Here is a 23,951-nt window from a genome sequence, read left to right on the forward strand (position 1 = left end):
ATATTTGTACAGAGGATTTCAAATAAAAAATGAGATAGAGTGAGACAAAAGAATGAAAGTTAAAAACTATTATAAATCATCAGCAAAAGAGTGGAATCTGGGGAAAATTCTGACAAACTTGCTTTTTTATTTAGTTTGTATTATGAGATTGTCATAAAGAGAAAACTACCTCTCATTATCCATTATGGAAACTAAATTATTCTCAAATGAAGTAAGATAATTTGTTTGTAATTTATTTTTGAAACAATTATTATAATTCTTGAGTTTTTATTTATATTTTCTATTTTGGAGCACATTTCATGGAAAATAAGTTTTTATTTCCAATGATTCTCAATCTTATGGTCAACGGACCACCTGTAGTTCACTAGCAATTTTCATGCCGTTCACAAACAGCTTGTGTAAATCAATCTATATCATTTTATAGTTTTACTAATATTACTTAAAGAAAACTATTAGATTCATCTCACTTCACTTAACATAATGTTGGGAAAATACCACATTACTCTGCATTATCCAACATGCCGGAGGAAAGCGAGGTTGACCGGCATGCCAGATAATTCAAGGTTTATTTTGCAACAAAACAAAAGCAAGTTTCCCCGTTCAGTTCCAATCAGAAAGCAACCCCCTGGAAAGAAAAAAATAAATAAATCCTGAAAGTAACCTTCTTTCAAAAAAAAAAGTGTATTTCATATAATATGTGCAACTTATTTATGGTAGGTCATTATCAATGAATTTAATTACATGCCAATAATAATCAATTCAGAAGTAATCATCATTACTGCAATTTGTTCATAATCTTTTTAAATAAATTATTTTAGGTTCCTTTTAGAGAGGTAAGTTAAATTTTCATTTATTGAATAGCTATGGTAAATTCTTTAGCACTGGTTTAGGGGTGGTAACTTACTGCTTAAATGTTTGCTTAATTAGTTTTAGTTTAATTTTTATAAAATTATTCGTTAGTAAACAATATTTTTCATGTTAAAATAATAAATGACATTGTTAGTAAATATTTTTACGAAATTAAACTGTTTATTAATTCTAATAAGATATGAAAAGAACAGATATGCATTTTTAAGCTGAACATATATTTTTAACTATTTTTTTCCTAACATCAATTTTTCCTGTATGCCGGAATGGACAGATAATGCGGGGTAATACGGTATTATTTCTAGCTTATGTTATTCGCCTAGGATTTAGAATGGTACCAAATGGTCTCAGTGTATCGTAAAATTTGAGAACCATTGCCATATTCAATCCTATCATTTGCCTGATAGTTGAATTTGGGAAACAACCTCTTTTTTTTATTAAAAAAAATCCTGTTTTAAGATTTTTCGTATCCTTCACTCCTGATATTATGTGAACCATCTCTTAAAATGACCTTTTTATTCCTTTTGTAAATATTTGCCCTTTTTTTACAATAAAAAAATAATTTTTATTATTCCATGAAAAGTTTACCTTATTATTTAATTGCATGCTCAATTTTACACAGCTCAATTTAGGTAAATGTGGGATTTTACTTTAAAAAAAAAAAAATTCTTGAGCTTGATGTTGAGGAAAATTGCAAATTTGAAAGTAGTGCCAATTAGAATTTGGAATTAAATGAAAATATCTTCATTGTTGGGCTGGTTGTTAGTAATACTAAATGATGATGTAACATTTTGATTTTTCAAATTCTTCATTCATAGTGTTAAAAAAAAATTAGAATTTGGTGGAAATGACAGAGTTTTTTTTATCTTAAATGGATTTTAAAATCTTACAGCCTCCAGTTTAGCTTCTTGTCGTATTTTAGTTTCAAACTTTCGCTCGTAATCATGAGGAAATGTAAGCTTACAAAGAGACAATATAAACTTGTTTTTTCCGGAAAAAAAAAGAAGCATGGTTCTTACATATATAGAGGACACTGAATTCAATGGTGGAAGTCTGATTTGTTATAACTTCCTCATTTTTAAGATCTGTATTTTTGAAATACAGCATATAGTGCTATAGTTCCAGGGTGTAGGTCTCGGTAGTTAGCTCTGCCTTGCTTGTAAGACTTTCTGATAGTCGTTGGTCATTTTCTTAAATAACATTATAGTTTTCAAATCCTATACTAAATTTAGTGTTCATATACAAAAAGGCAATTTATTTCTAATATTTTAAAGGTACATAAAAAAAAATCCGTACTCTGTGCTATACACCGAGACTTAAGCATTAAAATATACCATTGCTGTATTTCACTTGCGTATGTTTCGAAGACAACAAAGTTGAAAAAAATGTGACTCTCACCATCGGATTCAGTGTCCATGTTCCATAAGAACCATATTTCAGATTTTTTTTCTAGAAAATCAAGCCTATGTTATTCATTCGTTCAAGAAAAGAATCGACAATTACAGTTTAAAACAAAAGAATTTCGACAATTTTCAAGGAAACATTAAAAAAATGAATAAATTGGAGTTATTCATCCACTCTTATTCATATTTTACAGGACGTTTGCTTATGTTCAACGGGAATTGCCACTTGTTCCTCATCATATTCCAGTTTTAGTTTTAGCCAATCATCGAGACATGGGACATCATCGCACTGTGACGGAAGACCAGGTCAAATATTTCATTGAAGGTCTAGATAGGTAAAAATACTTTCTCACCAGTACTTTCTTTTACAGTTAAGAAATTGTTTTATAGTTTGTAATATTTAGAACATGGCAAGTTTTTTTGGTGTATTTACTTTTTTAAATTAAAAGTTTCAAAATCTTGTTTTTTTATTTTATTATTATTATTTTTTTTATTCTTTTGCATTTACTTTGTTGAATAATGAAGGAAGCCTATCAAACTCCTCTCTTTCATGTAAAAATGTATCATTGCTTGTAATTTCAAAAAATTGTATAAAATTTTTAGCATTTTTTGGTATTCAATTAAATTTTATGATTAATTTAGTATCAGTTTTCCCTGTAGATTACTTTTAGATTATTTAATTGGCATTGCTGACTGCTAAAAGAATTCTGCTATTGGATTGCTTGTAACCTTAATGCATTCAAGATTTACATTTTCACATTCTCAGCTATTTAGAAAATTCATGTATTCGAAAATTGAAATTTCCCACAATTTGTGGATCATGCTTTTACTCCCCTCCCATATATACTCATAGTTCTACTCCAGCACCTTATTTGAGACTCGTAAAATAAAATATTCATTTTTTGGTACCTTGACAAAAAATATTATTTTAGGAATGTTTGTTGGCATTTTGAAGTCATATTTAACACAAATTGTGGTCATTGGTTTTGTAATAACTGTTAACTTCTTAGTCAGAACTTCAATGGTAAAAATGGTCCAAAGTAAAAGAAAGTTAGTAAAACTTTAAAGCCTTCGTTGAACTTAGGAATACATTATTGATATTTATGGAAATTCTAGGCCTTTTCAAGCAAGCAGGAGCTAACATATTTTAATGATTTTAAAAGGAACATTGGTATTTTATTTGAATGTTTTCACTGGCTACAAATTTTCATAAAAGTATTGTTTTATAATATGTGAATCTCATAATAAAATGAATTTCAAACATATAATATTTATTTAAAATTCATTACAAGAAGGTCCTAATACATTTTTCTAGGCCTAAAGGAAGTGCACAAATTAGATATGCAGAAGGTTCCATGAGAAATGGTTTTGGTCTGAAATATTTGCACAAGTTTTTTAATCTTCCATTTTTGCAGCTACAGGTGAGCAATCAATTTGAATTTTATGTGGTGTTAAAATATTCATTTTATGGGGAAAATTAAAAAATTGTATAACAATACTTTATTGATTTATTTGGGACATTTTTAAAACTATGAAATTCAGTTTAGCATAAAACTGTGTCTAATGATGTGGAAATATGAATCAAATTGCATTTTATTTGTTCACACAGTGGTTTTTTTTTTTTTCTTTTTTAGAAAGAAACACTTTTGAAGCAGCTTGAAATAAATAATAGTGAAATATTGGCGACAGTGGATGAATTGGATTGTTTAGCCGAATCAGAAGAACAGAACTATGATGTGTGAGTGTTGTTAAGTACATTTTATTCTTTTTTAGTGGAAATACCAAAGAACTACAACTTTTATTACATGCTAATGTACTTTATTGTGTAATTGTATTAGAAACACGTTTTGCAGTTATGGATATGTAAACAAAAAATATACATATTTTTCTTATTAACATAGAATTTTGGAATTGAAAAGGGGAAGTTTAAAATATATTACTAAATTGGATCATATTCATGACTAGATTTTTTCAAGTATTTTTACCGAAGTGTAAAATACTTTACACAAATTTTAGTTACATTGTTTTAAGTACATATTTAAGATCAATCAGACCGAAATATTCCTTTGAAAGAAAATGCTCCATAGTGCTTAAAAATGGAGAAGTTCCTCTCTCTATCTCTCTTTCGTTCTTTTTTTTTTGTAAAGAGTTAATTCAGTTATACAATTCATGTGGTTCTGGATCATACCTAATCACTATTTCATGTAAGTAAACCTTTTGTAAGAATATTTTGAATTAGTTGAAGTATTTGAAAATGAATTAGTCAAAAACCTGAACTACTTCTTCTAGGTTAAGATTAAAAAATATTCTTGAGGGTAAGGAAAAGAGCGTATAATTACTGCTGTGGGACAGAAATGAGTTTTCAAGATATTTGAAGAATTGCATTTTGGACTCTATACTAACAAGAGGGAAATGTTGGAATTGGAATTTTTTTTGTGCTTTATTTTCACCGGAAACCAAATAAACAAGCTTGTACAATAAAGCTCAAGTACAATCGATATACTCTGCTTTATTTTCTCATGACAGTATTACGTTGGCTGGAAGCATATAATTATATAACTAGAATGCATTGATGCTACCCTAGTAATATGGCTTGCCAAACCACCTAACCAGAAAATATTGTGATTAAGATGGGGGAAAAAATTATACTTTTTCCCAATCGTAACAGTGTTCAGCATAATACTTCTTTTAGTAAATTTTGTTTCAACTAGAGCAATAAATCTATAATTTTTAATGTGATTTATTTTTTATGTGTATCAGGGCCGGATTTGGAAGTGTGGAGGCCCTGGGGCAACGAAGGAGTGGAGGCCCCTAATCAGGGTTCGAAAAGATCATCATATTTTCGAAAATATCGGATACTTTGATATATATCCGAATATTTAGATAAATGTGTATTTATCCGATATTTTCAATCAGCACTTTATTAGTAAATACATCCTGAAGTTACTGCTATTTATTTTTTTATATTATTATTATAATTTATAGGGGAGAAAAACGTAAAATTTGCTGACCTGTGAAAGTTAGGATATTTTATAAAAGTTTTATTGTAGGGGACCCCTTTGTTGTGGAGGCCCCAGGGCAGTAGCTCCGCCTGCCCTCCCCTAAATCCGGCCCTGATGTGTATTATTGTGTTTGACTTTTGTTATTTGTATATCTTTTTATCCATAAGCTTTTTTTTTCTGTCTCTCTCTCTCTCTTTCATATTGAAAAAGGGGTTCCCTGTAACTTTGAAACTTGTGTCTGCAATTATTACCATTTGTGTCTTAACTTTTCATTTTTTTTACTGTAACAGTTTTTTTTTTTTTTTTACTGTGTTGCACAAAATTAACAATTTTATTTGTTATGTGCTTTCAGAATTTAAAGGAATTATAGCAAGTCAAAAACTAATATTAAAGCTCTTCTGCACTGCTTACTATGCTTGCTATTACCATTTTCCCTTTCAAGTGAAAGAACACATAAAACTGGGATATAAAAAAATAGTGCCTTTGAACTCATAAAAAGGAAATGCATGTTAGAAAAATTATGTTTTTGACATTAAATTGTTTTTTTTTTTTTTCTAGAAAGATTCAGTTGGAGTTTAGCAGGATACTTTTTTAAAGTTTAACTCTCTCAATTATTGTGTCTCTCTCAACTGCATTATGAATTTAATATTGTCTATATTTAATGCATGTATAAATAGATTACTATCTTATTAAAAATCACCTTTTTCTTTTTGGACAAAATCAATAAAGTTCAAAAGGTTTCATTTAAAATTTATCACTCAATTGCAAAATTACGAATATTTTTTTCATTTCAGATTCTTAGATAATCTAACAAATCGACGCAGGCAAGTGGCTGAACAACTGTCCCAGGTGTCTTCAGCATCAATTGAGTCGGTTAATGCGTTTTCCAATGCTCAAGTGAATAATACGTCTTGCGAAACATCTCCTACTGGAATGAGTAAGTTTTCACAGAATTTCAGATGCATTAATCCTGGGTTCTTTTTTTTTTTAATCTGGTTTGTTCAAATGAAAATCAGATGTTTTGCAACAAGTAGAAATAATGGATACTATCATTGGAATGAAATTATTATTTTTGAAAAATGCTTGCACAGTTTCTGATGATAGCAAAGCACCAACTTTTTATTCACTACTTCATTTTTCAATGCATAAAAGACACATTTTGCATATTTACATTGAAATTTTGCCATTTAGATGGATACTTCATGTTTTAATGTTTTCAAAAACAAATGTTTTTTTTTTTGAGCAATCACGATTGCTTATTGTTCTCATTTGACTGTTTTTGACATCCTTTGATTTTATTTTCCCCCCGCCTCCCTCTGCAGCACCACCGTTGACCAGGATTGGTAAAAAAACGTTTTTTTTTTTCAAAAAAAAAAAACAAAAAAAAAAGTTTTTTTTGGGGTTTAAACCAGGTTTTTTTGGTTTAAACCGGGTGTTTTTTTTGGTTTAAATACTATTTACGAGAAAAACAATTAATTTTTGGAAGGTAATTAAGGTTCCATGTAATTAACAGTTATTCAATAGTGACATTATACCTAATTTCTTGATTAATTAAAGAGATAAGAACAAAATCTTGTAACCAAATAAAATAATTAAAATAGCTTTCTGCTTCCAATGAACAAAAGGGGGGGGGGACTAAGAATTATCTGCACCCAATAGTCATAAAGCAGCATAGGTGTATAGCCAATCAAAATCTTTTGAGCACACAGAATCCAAAAAAAAAAAAAAAAAACACAATGGAGAGTGTAGTTTATATGTGAAGATTTATATATTTCTCAATCAATTTTTACACATACATTTGCATTTTGTTCTGGGAATTTTAAAATTTGTCTTTTAATCTTCCTACATTATAATATAAGGAACTATTATGTATCATAATATGAAGTATAAACTTTTTTTTAAAATTTGATTCAAAAAATATTATTTGTGTTCTCCTGCAGAACAAATCTTAATTTTTAGGTGCAAACAATTTAAGTTAGACTGTTGATTACCTTACAAGTCAAAGTTAAAACTCCAGGAAAGTGCAAATAAATGGGCAAAAATGTCACACCCCTGTAACAGGAGTGAGCAATATAATGGATTGCGTATACAATAAAAGATTCAATCCTTAGTAAATCTTAACTAATCATGCAAATTAAGCATAATGATGGAAGTTGACTGAAATCTGCTTTATGGCACATATATGAAATAAAAAATATATTAATATTTTTTTTTTCGATTAAAGCTTGTAATACATTTTGAAGAAGCAACTTTGAAATTTTAGTATTTATCTCTGCAACTTAGCTAGAAACTTAGCATAAATGGAATTTTACATTTTTCAATATGTGTGGGGAAATCAATGTAAACCTGTAAAATTGATTTTTTTGGCTTTTTTTTTTATAAAAAACCATTTTTTAAAAAAACCACATGGTTTTTTTAAAAAAACCAATTGGTTTAAACCATGGTTTAAACCAACGTGGTTTAAACCAAACAACCCTGCCGTTGACTGACCTCAAGATGCTGCTCCTCTAGCAAAAGCCGTCTCCAGGTTACGTCCATATCCTACACACATGCATACATGTACACACCTACACACACACTTACATACACACACACTCACTTACCCACACACTCATGCCTGCACACAGACACAAACCCACATGCCTACATACATACATACACACACACATACTCATGATTGCGAAAAACATAATTTGAATTCCAGATGTCAAAATTCAAATTTTTTTTTTTTCCGGATTTTGTTTTACTTTCTCAAGGACCATCTTTATTGCCTTGGTGGACACTATTGAAACTTGTATGGCTGGGATTCCCAAACTTTTCCAAGTTGTGGCGTCCTTTGAATTTTAAACATGTTTCACCACACCCAACTTAATAATCTCTATTATCTATCTATATTTATCATTCCATGTATAAATAAAGTATGTATTTATTAGTGTGTAAATAAAACTATATCTGTATATAGAGATAGATGGTTAAACGTGTTTATATATTTTAATGGTTTTTCAGAAAAGATCAGAAATTATGGAGAAATAGGGTTGCTACTTATATGTTTAATCAAATGAAGACTTTTTAAGGTTCTTCAGGGGTCTGTCCAGGATTTTTCACAGGGTCCGTTTTTTGTGAAAAATCAAATAATTTTGTGAAAAGTGAATTAATTTTGTGAAAAATCAAATAATTTCACAAAAAAAAATTTTTTTTTGTTAAATTGAAATTTTAGAATTTAGAGCTGGCACAAACTGCATCATTTAAACTTAAGGTAGTGTGTTTTCCTCTTCTATATTGAGAATATCATTCTGGGTGTTTTTCTAGTATTTGGTGGGGGGGGGGGGCAACATCGCTCCCTCAAGTAGCATTATTTATCTATCATTCTACATTATGTTAAATTATACTAGAAATATTTCTGTACAGTGTTTAAAATAATTGTAACAAAAAAATAAATAAATAAATAAATAAAATTTAGACAAGGGGGGGTTCAGCATTTAACTTTTTGATTCAAGACACTCTTAAAAAAGCACAGAATTTCATTTAAAACTTATAAATTCCGTGATTTTAACAAAAATAAAAAGAGATTTCATTTGTTTACTTCTTAACAAAGCGTACTAAACATCAAAAATTCAAAAAATCGGAATCCCATAGCGGATGCAAAGAGGTCGCAATTCTCAAAGTGAAGGCATCAAAGGTATAAAAACGGCTTGTAAAAAGAAACATTTTTGATAAAATTATTTTTAAATTGCATTTTAGAGTCCTATGATAAACATATAATTAATATCTGTGGACACAGTTAAAGCAAAAATAAAATTAAACCATTGTTTCAGCATTTTAATTTTTGACTCATAAAAGAAAATGGATTTTTGCTTAAAAAACTTGAAGTGCGTGTTCTAACAAAAATAGAGACTTTTCATTTATTTGCATCCTAATAAAGCGAAGTTAGCTTGAAAAAAGAAAAAAACATGATTCTTATATCGGATGTTAAAAGATTGTATTTTTCAAAATGTAGACATCTAAAGAAAAAAAAGGCAAGTAAAACAGTTTATTTAAAGTTAATCATCGTTGTCAGCATCGAAAAATCAAACCCATATAATTTTCTTCCAAAATAACAGTTAAATATTACACCGCACCATAAAAATGCAAATATTGACAAACTGGTAAAATGATGAGAATATTTTCTAATCAAGTCATTATAAAGGTTTAACGCCAGAGGTTAAATGGCTATAATTTTGAAATTGGTAACCCTATCTGAAGTGATCATATTTTTCCCAACCCTTACTATCCCTTTGCAGTTCTAAGTTCATTTCGCAGACACATATTATTATTATTATTGTTCATTAAATCATGAGCAGGGAGAAAAGTGCTTACCAACCAATGTATTTTCAGAAAAGTTTACAACACGCTGCTAATTAGCTGTGATAAAACAAACAAACAAATTATTTAAAACCAAACTTATTTTCAGCTGTTAATTTCTTTCCAAGAAACAAACAACAAGCATTATATTTATTTGGCAGTATCAGTAGTAGTCAGTTGGAAGATTTGATATCGTGGACACTTTGTGTACCCCTCACCTTTCTCTACGCTACCCTATTATTAGACATTCTGGGAGCAAAACCTATCTGATATTAAACAACCACTTTTGTGTAAGGTATATATGATTTAAATCAACTAATAAAAATCAAATTTAAATCATTGAAATTGGATTATCTTTCTCCCTTGATACTAAGCAGACTTGCCAACTTTCACTGATTGTCCGTAAAATTTACGGATGTCACTTAAATTGTACGGGCTTATGGATAGACTCCCGATTTTTATGGTTTTTAGCTACGGTACGCTTTGGAACTGTTTTTTAAATCAAATCATAACTGTTTGTTCAAAAAAAATTCTCCAAAAACTTTAAAAAACCCTTGATTCGCTTGAAAAGAAGCCAAAAAAAGTGTTCCGTTCCTCCAAGCTACCTCTCTAAACATAACTGGCCAATTTGCCTCGTCTTTTCTTCAGAGTATTTACGCGGCTGCGGTGTTGCCAGAGTGTGTCAAAATCGCCCAATAGGTAATTTTTTCCGCCAAACTAGCGGCAGAGAAACTGTTTCGTTTCAATCTGCTTGCTCTCTGGAAAGATCTGGCAACCCTTGCCACTTCCTCCCAGCTTCGCTTCTGTAAGCCCATTGGTCGACGCCAGGGCTTTTTTTCAATTCGTGGGTAAAGAACGGTGCGGAAGGAGTTCTGAAACATGACGTGTGTTTTTTTTATTTCGTATCACATTGTATAAATGGAGTCGGAAAAAGCATGGTCCATGTGAAAAAAAGTTATTTTCAAATAGACAAGGAGTCATATACTGTTGAATTTCCGTGTTTAAAAAGTCCGATACAAAAGGGGAAAATATGTGCATTGCGAGATTTTGCTTCAGTGGCCTAATGCTTTCTCACAGCGGTTGAAATGATGTAGGTCGCCATGTGACTGGAGGGGTTCATTTGAGAAATGTTGACGCTGCCGAGAAGTTTTTTAATGAATTAAAGAAAAAAAAAAACACTGCTGCTTCATTAAATTTAGCTGCATTTTCTTCACATGCTAAAGTTGCTAATTTTGAAAATATTTTTCAAATATAAATGCATCTTTTTATCTTGCAAAAATAAAGAATAATAAACCTTACAAATAGTTATATTTTTTTTAACTTGAAGCATCATCTAACATCAGCATTTGTTTCATAAAAGTTTGTACATGACAGTAAATTGTTATGTGGTTTCAATATATGATGTATTATTGATTGGGCTTGAGCTTCTAAAAAATTTTTACTCCCAACTTGCCTTTTGAGAGAAGGAAAAAGTAAATGTCTTTTCATGGAAAGGAAATTGTTTCAGGCTATTATTATACACTTCTAAAAAATTACTATTGGCAAAATTATATGAATATTCATTTTCATATTTAGTTAGGTTTTGTATGTTTTCCATAACTAAATTTCAATTTAATGTTAAAATTGCAGTAATTAGCTTTATTCTAATATTGCAATTACATAATAAATGTTATATCAGTATTACACATGCATAATCTAATGTTATTTACGTCAATTAATTTGTCTCAGTTTTATTAAATGCTTCGCGAAAAGTTTTACTGATGCCAGTTTTGAAAAGTTGGCAAGTCTGTGTTTAAACCAAAACATTAAAATGTGGACTCATAAAGCCTTCAAATAAATATTTTAAAATGAATTTTGATGTTTTCAAATCACGAAATTAAGTCAGTAGTTCAGGAACTACTTAAAAATTGTTATTCTAAATGAAATTTTAAAAGATTGGGACTGTTGTTGTGTTATTGCAATAAATTCAGTGAGGCCATTTATGGCAAAGGTAAAGGGAGCAAAAAAAAGTCATTTTTGCAGTAATCAAGTTATTATAAGTTTCATATAGCACAGTGAAATGAGAAGGAAAATTGAAGCTACAGTGAAATCCCGTTACAACGAATACCTACACAAGGAAATATCCATTTCAATGAAGTAAATTTTCAGTCCTGATTTAATTTTCATAACATTGCTTGAATTTCATTACAATGAAAATCCCGTTACAACGAACAAAATTTGCGGTCCCTTGAAGTTCGTTGTAACAGGATTTCACTGTATTATTATATTATAGCCATAAATTTGCTTTATACAGCTTTGCAATAAACAGGCATAACTGTAGTTTACTATTTTTTTTTCGAAGTTGCAGTGTTTGTGTTATTACCTTACGTAAAAATAGCATAAAAATTTTTTTTCTAATCAATTTTATAACCAAGTTGCTTTTACAATCTGCGTTAACAAATTGTCAGGTAAGCATATCTAAAATAAATCTGGTTTTCACGAATTTTACACTTTTTAAATTTCTTGTTTTTCCTTTTTTAAAACTGTGATAAGCATTCCAGATATGTGATACATTAGCATCTGCTAGCAATACCTTTTAAGAAAAGATATTTTGAGAGTCTTAATTTGAATATTTAAGAAAACAGTAGGAAAAGCAACATTGTAAATGTACAAATCATCGACCATTTGCAGACATGTGTTTTAAGGTTTCAAGAAACCCTTTTTTTTAATAAAGAAAAGTGAGATTTTAGATGTAAAGTCATCCAATAGTTCTAGGGATGTACAGTGGATGCCGGTTTATAGTGCTAAATTGAATCAATCGCTTTAATGATTCAAGCTGTCAAAAACAGAGCAAAATCCAGTTTTAGGGAATTAGTCGCTTTATTGAATTAGCCGCTTTGTGGAATCTAAACTGTTTAGAATAAACGTGATTCATATGAGTGGCCGCCACTGTAGTAAGCATCTGCCCAAACCAATGCCTCAAAGAAAGCATTCTAAAAGAACTATGGCAAGTCTAGTCTTTCAACTCACTCTTTTCTGCATTGAAAAAGAGGTTCCTCGGAATTCTGAAACACTTGTCTGCAGGGTTCGCTGATCTATGTCAGTCAATATATATATATCATAATATATATTATGATATATATCGGATATTTATTTTGAAAATATGATATTTTCGATATTTATTTTTTTAACCACCGTATTTTCAATATAAAAATTATTAATCATAGTAACATTGTTTATTTTTTATTAAAAATAACCAAAAAGTTATGTACTTTATTTTTATGATGTATTAATACATCATTAATATAACAAAGTAATATAATATTCCTTTTTATTTTATGTTCACAAATATATTAGTAATGTAACAATGGTAATTCATATTAAAAGTGTCTAATTGAATATTGAACATTGGTCAGAAGAAAAAAAAAAGTCCTATGAACAGCTAATGCTAAATTAACTCCATTAAAAATTGATACAAATGTAAAATGAAATATTAAATATCATATAAGTAATGAAAAAAAACCTTAATTTTAAGTCTACAAACTGTAACAAAAATATAAGAAAATAAAGAGTGATTTGAGGATGCATTTACTATATTGAAGACTTCAGTTTGCACTGATTGAAAATATCGGATATTTTCCATATTTTCAAAAATATGATATTTTTTGACCTTGCTTATCTGTAATCTTTTGATAATTTCTGCATTTACAATTTTTCTTTGTTGTACAAATTCATTGCTTGTCATGTTGTATGTGTTTTTAGCCTGTTGAAAAAAAAATTCCTTGTTTAAAAGTTTAAAACCTTATTTTTATGTATGCATAAATTTGCAATTTCATACTATTTCCCCCCAAAAGCTTATGTAGTTACTCTCATATGGTAGGTAATATTTGTGAATTTCTTGTTGAAATTGCAAGACTGAAACAGATCCAACAGTTATTCAAAATAGTCTATGGAAATGAAATTTAATTATTCAGCACCAGCTCTCATTGTCCCGAAAATTAGAAAAAATAATAATACACAGAGAAATAATTCACAACTCCAGAGCTCGAATACGCTACCTTGCGGTGATAAACACTACTGCCGAAAAAGCTAAAACATTCCATTCCACATGTTTTCTTTGGGGTAAATTACAGGCTTCAGACAGTTTGTGGTGAAATGTAATTTCAGAAGAAAAGAAAGCTTCCTACAAACACGATGAAAAATTACTGCCAATCACTAAGCGTCAAAGCAAGTTGTAAGTTACGGCATTTGTTTGTTTTACCTTTTTCAACCGCCGTTAGACAGTAGCTCCAGCGCCCCCTGTAGTTTATTGGAGCTGTGAATAAAATATACATCACAATTCTGAAATATATCCAACAGTTACTTAGGCCTAGTGGCACATCCACATTTTATATATTTAATGTCATAGTTCAATTAAATAGCATAGTAACTTACTGCAAAGTAGTTCAATTTTTTGGTGGATTTTTTTTTTTTCATTTTAATGTAACTATTAGTCTTCTTAATGAATTGCTTTGTTTATTGACTAAACATTGCACTTTAAATTTCAACAGTGTTGATTTTGGCAATGTTTGACAAGCAAATAAGCCCTTTGTTGGTTTGACCAGTTTGGGGGAAATTTTGAAGATGAACCATGGCATTCCTATTACTCAAAAATGCCACCCTTATCCAGGCTTTTGTTAGCTTTCATGGTTTATACAAAAGTACAATTTTATTTTCAGCTGAAATTTATCTTATCTCTTTAATATAATAAAATTTGTAAAATCATAACTCGGAAAAGGTTTATGTGATGCAATACCATTAAGAATTTGGGCTTTCAAAGTTTTTTGAAATAGCTTATTATAAGTATAAGAAACCAGTTTGAAAACCAAACAGTGCTATTTCTATTTTTTAATGTATTTCAAAAGCAATCTTTTAATTCTGGTAGATATTTATGATAAAATAATGAAGGAAAAAAGATATTTACAATGCATTCTTGAGTAGCTGTATCAATGAAGTCCTTTTTCACCAAATGTGATCATAACGTTTAATTGTAATATTGCTAAATTATTTGTTGATTTTCCACCAGGCGAGCCAGCACAATTGTTCCAGAAGAGTAACAAAAGCATCTCCATGCCAGCTAATCTCTCTCAGTCCCTACAAGAGAATTCTTATTCACCGATGGTTATTGTGCCTCCTGCACCTGCTGCAGTTCCTGCCCAAGTAAGCTTCTAAAAACACTGTACAGATTGACGTAGAAAAAAAAGGAATTTTTAGAAAAACTTAGTAAAAAAAAAGAGACGGAAGTCTACAAAAAAAAAAAAAATTAGAATTTTGAGATCTTGAACTCAAATTATGTTTTTTTGCAATCACAAATTGGGATAGGACCCTACTTTTTGGGTTTCTTGTGTCTACTAATGGGTTTTTTTTACAACCTTAATTTGAATTCAAGACTAAACCCAAGTAGGGTTTATAAATAATTCGATTCCGAGGCACGTGGAGACCTGCATTTGAAGCATAAAAAACAAAAATCAAAGGACACAAACCTCATCTGTCAACAGTCTAGCAAAAACAATAAACAATTCGTGATTGCTCAAAAAAAAAAGAGAGAGTCATTAGAGATTGCTTTTTGAGAGGTGAGAAGCTAAACTACCATTTTCTGAAAATTACATCATATAGATGGTATCCTCTAGTAAGTTTGTTCTTGAAAACTCTTGTTGAGGTTCTCTATTGATTGCTACAAAATCTCAGCGGGGATACCACACATTTTGTTTTCACTTCATTACAACTATCTTTCTCTAAGACAAATTTTCAAGCATCCATGTGAGAAAGGATCATTAACAATGTTGGAGTATATGCATTATCTCTATGCATACCTTCCAAACTATAGTTTTCATAGCACATTTTAATGGAAAAAGCACACAGTTGGTTAATCCACTGATTCTTGACAACAAACAGATTGCAATATCCTTTACAGCTCAAGGTTCCAAAGTGCCTGTCTCTACTCTTTTCAAAAGTTCCCCTTTTCTGTGTCATTCTGTGTTTGATTTATTGAAAACAGTATTGAAGATTTACTATTAAGATAAAAAAATTCAGATTTGAAAAAGGCACAGAAAAAATATAGACTTATCTAAAACTTCAAAAAATCAAAAGCAATCTTTTTTTTTTTTGTTTTGTTCATCTTCCAAAATGGTCAGAATTTCTTTAGAATTGGATGAAAATATAATCTAAAAGATTCCTTAAAATAAAATCTAAAGAAAACTTTTAAACATGAACAAACAAACTTATCGAACATTTCATTGATGAAAATTTTAGTGCATTAAAGTTACATTATGCAAAACTGGTTTTACATAACCTGTGCAGTATGAATTCTTATAAAAGTAAAATTTTTAAAAAATTGCATATTACTTTCAATGAATCTGTTGTTTGACATATAAAATGAATGTGCTTAGTTGACAAGAGTTATGTAAATGAAAGTAAGTGTATGGAATGTTTTCAGTAAGAATCCATTTGATCAAAGAATTTTTAAAAAGGTTAGGAATTTGATCCAGATCATTTCAAGATATCCATCTAGAAGGTTTTACTGTAAAACCCAAAAATAAAAATAATAAACAAATAATTTATCCTGAAAACAACTTGCTTTGTATTTCAAGTATGGAATATGTTACTGAAATTATTGTTGTTTCAAGTATTTTTTATGATGATGAACCCATGCTTAAGAATATGATTAAATAATGTTAACATTTTTTAAATTAAAAGTTGTTTTCAGGATAAATTTTCTGATATATATGTATATATATATATATATATATATATATATATATATATATATATATATATATATATATATATATATATATATATATATATATATATATATATATATATATATTTTTTTTGTTTTACACTAAAACCTTCTTGATCCATATCTTGAAATTAACTGGATCAAATTCTTAACCTTTTTAAAAATTCTTTGTTCAAATGGATAATTTTAAATGAGTAAGAACCAAATTATAAGTACATGAAACATTCACTTTCTATTTCGATCTTTGAATGATAAAGCATTTGCGTGATGGTGTTTCATTCAAACGTCACATGGGTGTGCAACAGACATCCTTTTTGAAGAAATGATATTGTTTTTTTAAACATAATTTCCATCATCTAGTAATCAATACTATGTAATTTTGTTACAAAACATTTTTTTTTTAATGAATTAAATAGTAAGTCTGCTTATTGAAGGATTTGTTATGGATTTAACCCATGCTGCTTGAATTATCCAAGTTGCTCCTAGTTATGCTTGATAAATGAGGCTCTTGTATCTGAAACTAAACTTTGAAGTCAAATTGTTTCTAAACTTTTCAAAATCTTTTTTTTTTCCAGTTGCTAACTAAGATTATGAATCATGATCTGATTGTTCATCTTTGTTTATAGAATCTTTAGCAGTTCTATATTTTTATTCGCCATATACTTAATTAAAATGAAAGCAAGTAATGTTAAGCTATTGATTACTATCTAAAAACCTCATTTACTTTTATAATTAGTGTGTGACGGATAAAACATTTATTTAAAAAGAAAATCTGATTCATGCATGTATTTCTTTGGATAAACTATGTGAATAAATCTTTTAAAAGCTTTTCTATGCATTATGATTTTTTCTTAACATTTCGACTTATAGTTACATTATTGTGTTTTAGGAGGTAAAACAAGAATCTGGATTTATTTCTAGATTGTTCAATAAATCTTCAAATTCAAGTAGTCCAAACACAGTAGAAATCAATGGTAAAAATGGTGAGATACTTTTTTTTTTCGCAATTGTTTATCATTTTTGATTAATGATAATTTTGTTACATATTAATGAAAAATTTAACTATTTATGTACTGGTAGAAAATTTTCAGTGTTCTTTTTTGAGCTAAAATAAAGGAAACTATTGAGCATTTAAGCATGTTTTAGCTGGTATTGATTTTGTATCATGTATTGAATTTTCTTTACTAATAATAAAGATGAAAGTCTCTCTGTCTGGATCTCTTTCTGTCCGGATCTCTGTCTGTCAGGATCTCTGTGATGCGCATAGCGCCTAGACCGTTTGGCCGATTTTCATGAAATTTGGCACAGAATTAGTTTGTAGCATAGTAATGTGCACATTGAAGCGATTTTTCTAAAATTCGATTTGTTTTCTTTTTCTATTCCAATTTTAAGAACATTTTCTCGAGCAAAATTATCATAAGATGGACGAGTGAATTGCCAAGTTATCATAGCGTGGATCCGTAACATGGGCAAGCCAATTGGTGAGAAATTCGTCATATATTATTTGTAAATATACAGGTGAACCAAAAGACCTTTTAATTTTCTACTACGAGCAAAGCCGTGCATGTGCCACTAGTTTCATAATAAAGGTAAAAGGTTTCTAGTAAGTAGTAAGCAGAAAGCAAAATCTTTGTCTAGAAAAAAAAATTGTAAACAAGATTTAAAACTAAAAATTTCAAAAAACAAAAAAAGTGTAGACTTTTGCTTTAGTATTCAAATTACCCTTTTTTCAATGTAAAGAACATTTAGCTTCAACAAAACAGAAGTTAAGTTTAGCAGAGGAAGGAGCTTCTTATTGTCTGCTACTTGACATTGAAAGTTAAAACTTATGTAGATTGAAGTGTACTGTATTACATTTAAATGGGAAATAATTAGAAAAAATAGATTTTTTTATGTACTTACCTTCTTTATTAAAAAGTTAATGTAGAGCTATGTTAATTTAAAATAACTTTATATTATGTAATCGAAACAGCTGTTTCAGATGTAGTATGTTTTATGGGCAATGTATAAGTTTTTTTTTTTTCGTAAGCAAATTTTCAACAGAACCACATGTTCTAAATAGATAGAGATTTTAAATACAGTTTTCCCTTTACCTTTCTCTCCCTTCCAAAAAAGGAAGAAAGGTAACATGAATATTTTTTCTTGAAACTTAAATGATTATTGCATTTCCAAAAACAAAAAGAAAATTAATATGTATTTTAAGGTACATGATTCTTTGAAAGCAAAACTACACCAATCTATGCATATTATTAAAAATGAATACTTCAACCTCCTCCCCCCCCCCCCCCCCCAAATAAGATCAAAAACTATCTTAAACTGCCCTCCTCATTAAAAATCAATGCTTCAATCTGAGGCATCCTTGCAGTATCATTCATTTGTGACTAAAAATTCAATTTTTTTCATAAACTTTCACCTCATGATTTCCACACTAAGATTTTTTAGAAAGCTGATGATTATGATTGTGTCCCCCATGCAAATTTTCCACTGATCTGAAACAATGAGTTGATTGAAATAGTATTGAAACAGTATTATTCGTCTGAATGTTCTGCCAGTAATTTTACAAAAACAATACTATTTTTCACAATTGATTTTCAAAATTAGTTTTATACAAACCTTTAAAAAAAAAAATTCCACATTCCACAGTGTGAGTAAATAGTTAAAAGTATTTGAGAGTTTTCTACATAACATTATGCATGGATTTCAGAAACGACTTCTTCTGGCATCATTGCTTCACCAGACGATAGTGTCACCAGCGTTGATGACTTTGTGCCAGACGATGCGGATCAAACTTTTAACTCCTTTCTTGAAGATTCTCCTACAAAAGCTGCATCAGAAAAACCTGCTGATGTTCCTGAAGAAGAATCTGAGAGGTATTTTTGGAGCCACATTTTGCTTTCATTTCGATTTGATTTAGAAGTGTGAGCAGTTTCAGTTGCTGATGATTCTAAGGTACTGAGCAATTTCAATTGATTGAAGTGCAATCTGTGCTGCCTGTTTTTACGTTTGTCAATAGTCTTCACGATCCAAATAAAAACTGCAAAAAAATCCAAAATTTTTTGTATGTACTGGCATTTAATTTTAAATGCCTTCAAATGCCTCCTGTATGTGTAAATTTTAATATTAAGAAGCATGGAAAGCTTGCGATACTCTTCTTGTGTCAGACTGATTCTCACGATTGAAATGCAGTGAACTCCATGTACTTCACTTAATGTGATCACTGTGGGACAAATATAGTTTGATAACAATAACCGAAAAGAATCCCAAGACACACAAAATGATGATTTTTTTTCAATTAAGAACCATTTATTTTTTAAACTGTGATTAAATTTACAATGGCTCAATGATACATACTTTTAAATTGTAAATTATTAAATGAGCAGAGTGGAATATCTCTTTTTTTCATAGATTAAAATGTCCCGCTGATGCTACAAAGTCTTTTTTACCCATTTTAAAAGCAAGACATTCTGCTTTTTGCCACATTAATGGACTGTACTCGTTCATACCTTTCCCGGACATCCTTAAACCACAGTTTCAAAGCAGATTCAACTTCACTGTCTTTTCCAGCACAATTTCACGTGTTGTTCAAATTTTCATTTAGCTTCACTTTGTTTTCAATATCGTCAGAATTTTTTAGTAACTTAAAAAGTAATGACTGAGAAAAGTTATGTTCTTCTGCATTACAATGTTACATTTTGAAAATTGCCTTTGATTGGAACCCCCCCCCCCCTTTTTCACTCTGTGTTTGAGCACCCCCACTGATTTTCAAAACCCGACATCACTGTTATGGAGTAGATGTAGGGAGTAATACCTGCTGTTAAAAATATGTGTGTTTAAAGGTTCTGTGATCAGTCACTGGGCCCTCACCATGACAACCATACAGGAAACAAAAAATTCCCTCACTTTCAGGTACCCAAATTGTACAAATGAAAACAGCTAGTGGCAGTATATCTTAATGATTAATCCAGTTATTTGTGCTCCTTGACAAATGGCCATCACTCTTGTGGTATTGTGAAGAGTGAAGAAAAAAATTTTTTTTCTTGTTTTGTAAGGAAAGTAAGAGGTCAAAACTTGCTAATTGCTTTTAACTATTCTGCCCGCTTAAGCAAGAAAGGCACATCTCAGTAATTCTCTAGAGAGATATTCATTTTGATTTAAGGATCATTTAACAGAGTTACAATCTAGAAACAAATTAGATTTAGCTGATGGAGAACATGAACCAGATGTTAAGTCTAGAAAAATAATTATTAAAACGATATAAAATAGAAATAAATACTTCAAAAGTTGCTTTTTTCCTTTTTTTATGAGATTTTCCTCAGACAGCATTTATATTATTCATTGTAAATATAGTGGAATCCGGTTAATCAGACCAGCCGCTTATTCGGACCAAATCTTAAAGAACCAATACAAATTTCATTACTGCTTAATATTATTCGCTTATTGGGGCCAAAATCCATTTAATCGGACCAAGGAGCATGAGAACAAATTGGAAAAAAATTAAAAATTGCCTCGCAGGAAAAAAAATGGTTAACAAAACTCCCATTGCATGGCGGCACTGTTCAGCTGATATCAATATTTCAGTAAAGTTTGAAATTTCTTCAGTTCAGTTAGCATGTTCAAAAATGTGTAAATTTTTTCCAATTGTTTCATTGTAAAACACATCATTTACATTTGGAATTTTTAATGTTCGATTAGTACTTTTTAGCACTTATATTTTACTCATATTTTTGGTTACTTCTGGTTATTGAATTGAATGGATACTGACTGGAAGGAATAACTTAAGCCGTATTGGTTTGAACACGTTGGTGAACCAGTATAAACATATTATTCGCTTTATTTCAATTATTTTTTTTAATGGAATAATTTTGTAAACAGCAATTTTTTTTTATATGCTCATCATACATATGGGGCTCATAATAATTATATGGACATTTAAATGTTTTGCGTATAGCATGTTCGGTCAAGATTTACAAGTCCTGTTCACTTAATCAGAACAGCCAGTTTAGGACCAAAATGGCCCAGTCCCAATGTGGTCCTATTAACTGGAATCAGCTGTACTATCATGGTACAAAATCCAAAAGAAACTTGATTTAAATTGTTGCTTGATTTCTCAACATGCTTGTGAGAAGAAGATTTTTTACTTTCGTGTGGATATTTTGCAGTGAAGAAGAGTCTGTTAATCCTATGGTTGCTGGCTTTCAAGATGAGCTGGACCCAGAAGATACGGTGGCTGCTATTCCAGACGTAATTGCTCAAGACGACACTTCAGAACACAGTGATAATCCTGAAGAACAAAAAGTCCCTCCAATATCTCTTCCTGGTAAGCGACATATGTTTAGTAGTAGAAATTTAATAAATAGCAATCTGATTCTTCAGATTTTGTCCAAATTTCTGACTTTCTTTAGGTTTTTAAAAAAAAATTCGGATTTTCATTCAATAAAAAAAATTTGATTCTTGAACTTTCTGTGAACAGAAAACGTTAGTTTCCAATGAGAATAAATCGATTATATCCCTAATGTATCCTGTCCTACACTTTGGCCAAATACATCATTTAAATACATCTTTTAAACTCATATCTTGACTGCATGCTTACATATGTTCTCGAACACTGTCACAATTTTTTTTTTCGTTATTAGGATTATTTTGAAATTGAATTTTTTGCCACTTTTATCTAAGAAAGGAACTTTTATTTTTATTCTCAATGTTAGCAAATTAATTTTCATTAAGTTGGTCACAATGCTCAATAAACTGTTGAACAATGCCAACTGTGGAAATTCTTTTATTGAAAAAAAAAAAAAAAAAAAAAAACCTTGCTACTTTGCTCCAAAAATATAAATTTTTCCTTTTTTTAAAATTACTATTTTTTTTAATTTAAATCTAAAACAATCTTGCACACTATTTTCCTGTCATTACAAAATTTTATTCATTTGATTTCTTTTCAATAAATACAAATTTAATTTATCGATATGTATCATGAATATTATTAGAATATTCGTCAACGCCTGCGTGTATCAATGTTAAAAATAAAGTTCTTTTCTCCTTATAAACTATTCCTACTATTAATGTGAACCTTATTAGAAAATAAGAGCTTATTTTCGCTATTCTGCTTTTTCAGAAAGAAAATTGTACACATCTCCTTCCACTCTACAAGTAAGTGTTCTAATCAACCGTTGTTTTACTTTGAAGTTTTATTGCTATAAATACAACTCACAAAACAACAACAACTTCGCAACAACATGAAATCCATTGCTTCACTTCAAAAGATGCAACATTTAATAAACTGACTAGGACCAGCCTAGCTGGGCCTGTTACTGGTCATCACATTTCTGTTTATAAAGTGCCTGCAGTACACACACAGACTTGGGATGTATCAACCACAAAACATAATGTGTGTGTGTATATTTTGTTGTTTCTTATTCAATATGATCTGGCTATGTTCCATTTGACTCCCCTCCCCCCATACAACATTGAAATGATGAGGCGGAGATCAAGAAAAGCGAAGGCTTGTGCTTTCCTAGTGGAACTCATATACCTATCGCATTGAGTTCCACATTGAAATTCGCTCCTTGCACTTTGCATCTTGTATGTTTGAGGTGGTTACTAAATAGAAATTTGATTGCATTCATATATTTGTTTTGAATCGACTGAATAACATGCTGGAGACTCTTCTGTTCCTTGTGTAGCACACAGAATGATAGTTAGTATCTTACTTAAGCTATAATTGCAAAAGCTGAGGAGGGGGAGGGAGCAAAAAACGCATTCTAGAATGTTTGTGTCTTATTATTCTAGAGCCTTTATGTCTTCGTATTAAGTTTTGATGAATTTCAAATTTGATAAGTTTTTGATTGGATGAAGAATAAAAACTCTAATTAGGCATTATATACATAATAATCTGGGGAGCTAGGAAAAGAATTATTAAAACAAGTCAATAGCTTCTGCCTAATAGCAAAGCTGGTGTGTTTTAACTTAATGTTACTTTGAAAATCACAAAGAAGTGTGTTGGAACTCGTATAGTGAAAGGTATTGGAGCTATCAGGAGTGTGTGTGGGGGGGGGGGCACCTGTTGTGCTGTGAACGAACCTGAGGGGGCCTGAGATTTTTAAAATGAGGAGTGGAATATATGTAGGGATGTAGGGGTAAATAATGTAGAGGAGAGCCCCGTAAAAGTCATTTATGACGGGCCCCAATATTCCTGTGCCTGGGAGATATGGAAGAAAAATTCCTCAATGGATTTTGAACTACAATATTTTTCTGCCGTAGCTCCATCCTTGTATCAAAAAGGTCTTTAATTGCAATATTCATGCACAATGCAATTTGTTTTTTGCAATTTCTAATTAAATTTGCTCATGTGTGCAGTCAGCATACACTTATCTTTTGTTTGTGCTCAAATGCAGATTCTTGTAATTTTTATTTCTTAAAAATGCTTCAGTAGTTGTTTCTGATTTTAACCTGTACCCCTCTTTCCTGTTGTATTATGTGGCCTGTACAATGTACTGTAATGTGTCAGATTGGATTTTGTGAAAAGTAGTTCTACACAACATTTTTCTACTCAAACAGCACTTTTGAGGACAAAGCTATTAT

At 30.1% G+C, this 23,951-nt stretch overlaps 1 protein-coding gene across 1 annotated transcript in view; it reads left to right on the plus strand.

The window, feature by feature from the left end:
- Window positions 1-23,951, plus strand: part of LOC129222356 (rab-like protein 6) — a gene marked incomplete at its 3' end in the record, with an annotated part of 45,972 nt that overhangs the window by 15,388 nt on the left and 6,633 nt on the right. Inside the window, 9 exon segments of the mRNA XM_054856852.1 lie at window positions 2,465-2,605; window positions 3,586-3,691; window positions 3,905-4,008; window positions 6,067-6,209; window positions 14,658-14,791; window positions 17,263-17,356; window positions 19,078-19,243; window positions 21,533-21,690; window positions 22,486-22,520. Coding sequence (XP_054712827.1) covers window positions 2,465-2,605; window positions 3,586-3,691; window positions 3,905-4,008; window positions 6,067-6,209; window positions 14,658-14,791; window positions 17,263-17,356; window positions 19,078-19,243; window positions 21,533-21,690; window positions 22,486-22,520 — 1,081 coding nt within the window.

The sequence above is a fragment of the Uloborus diversus genome, chromosome 5 (assembly GCF_026930045.1).
Source record: "Uloborus diversus isolate 005 chromosome 5, Udiv.v.3.1, whole genome shotgun sequence".
Taxonomy (NCBI): Eukaryota; Metazoa; Arthropoda; class Arachnida; order Araneae; family Uloboridae; genus Uloborus; species Uloborus diversus.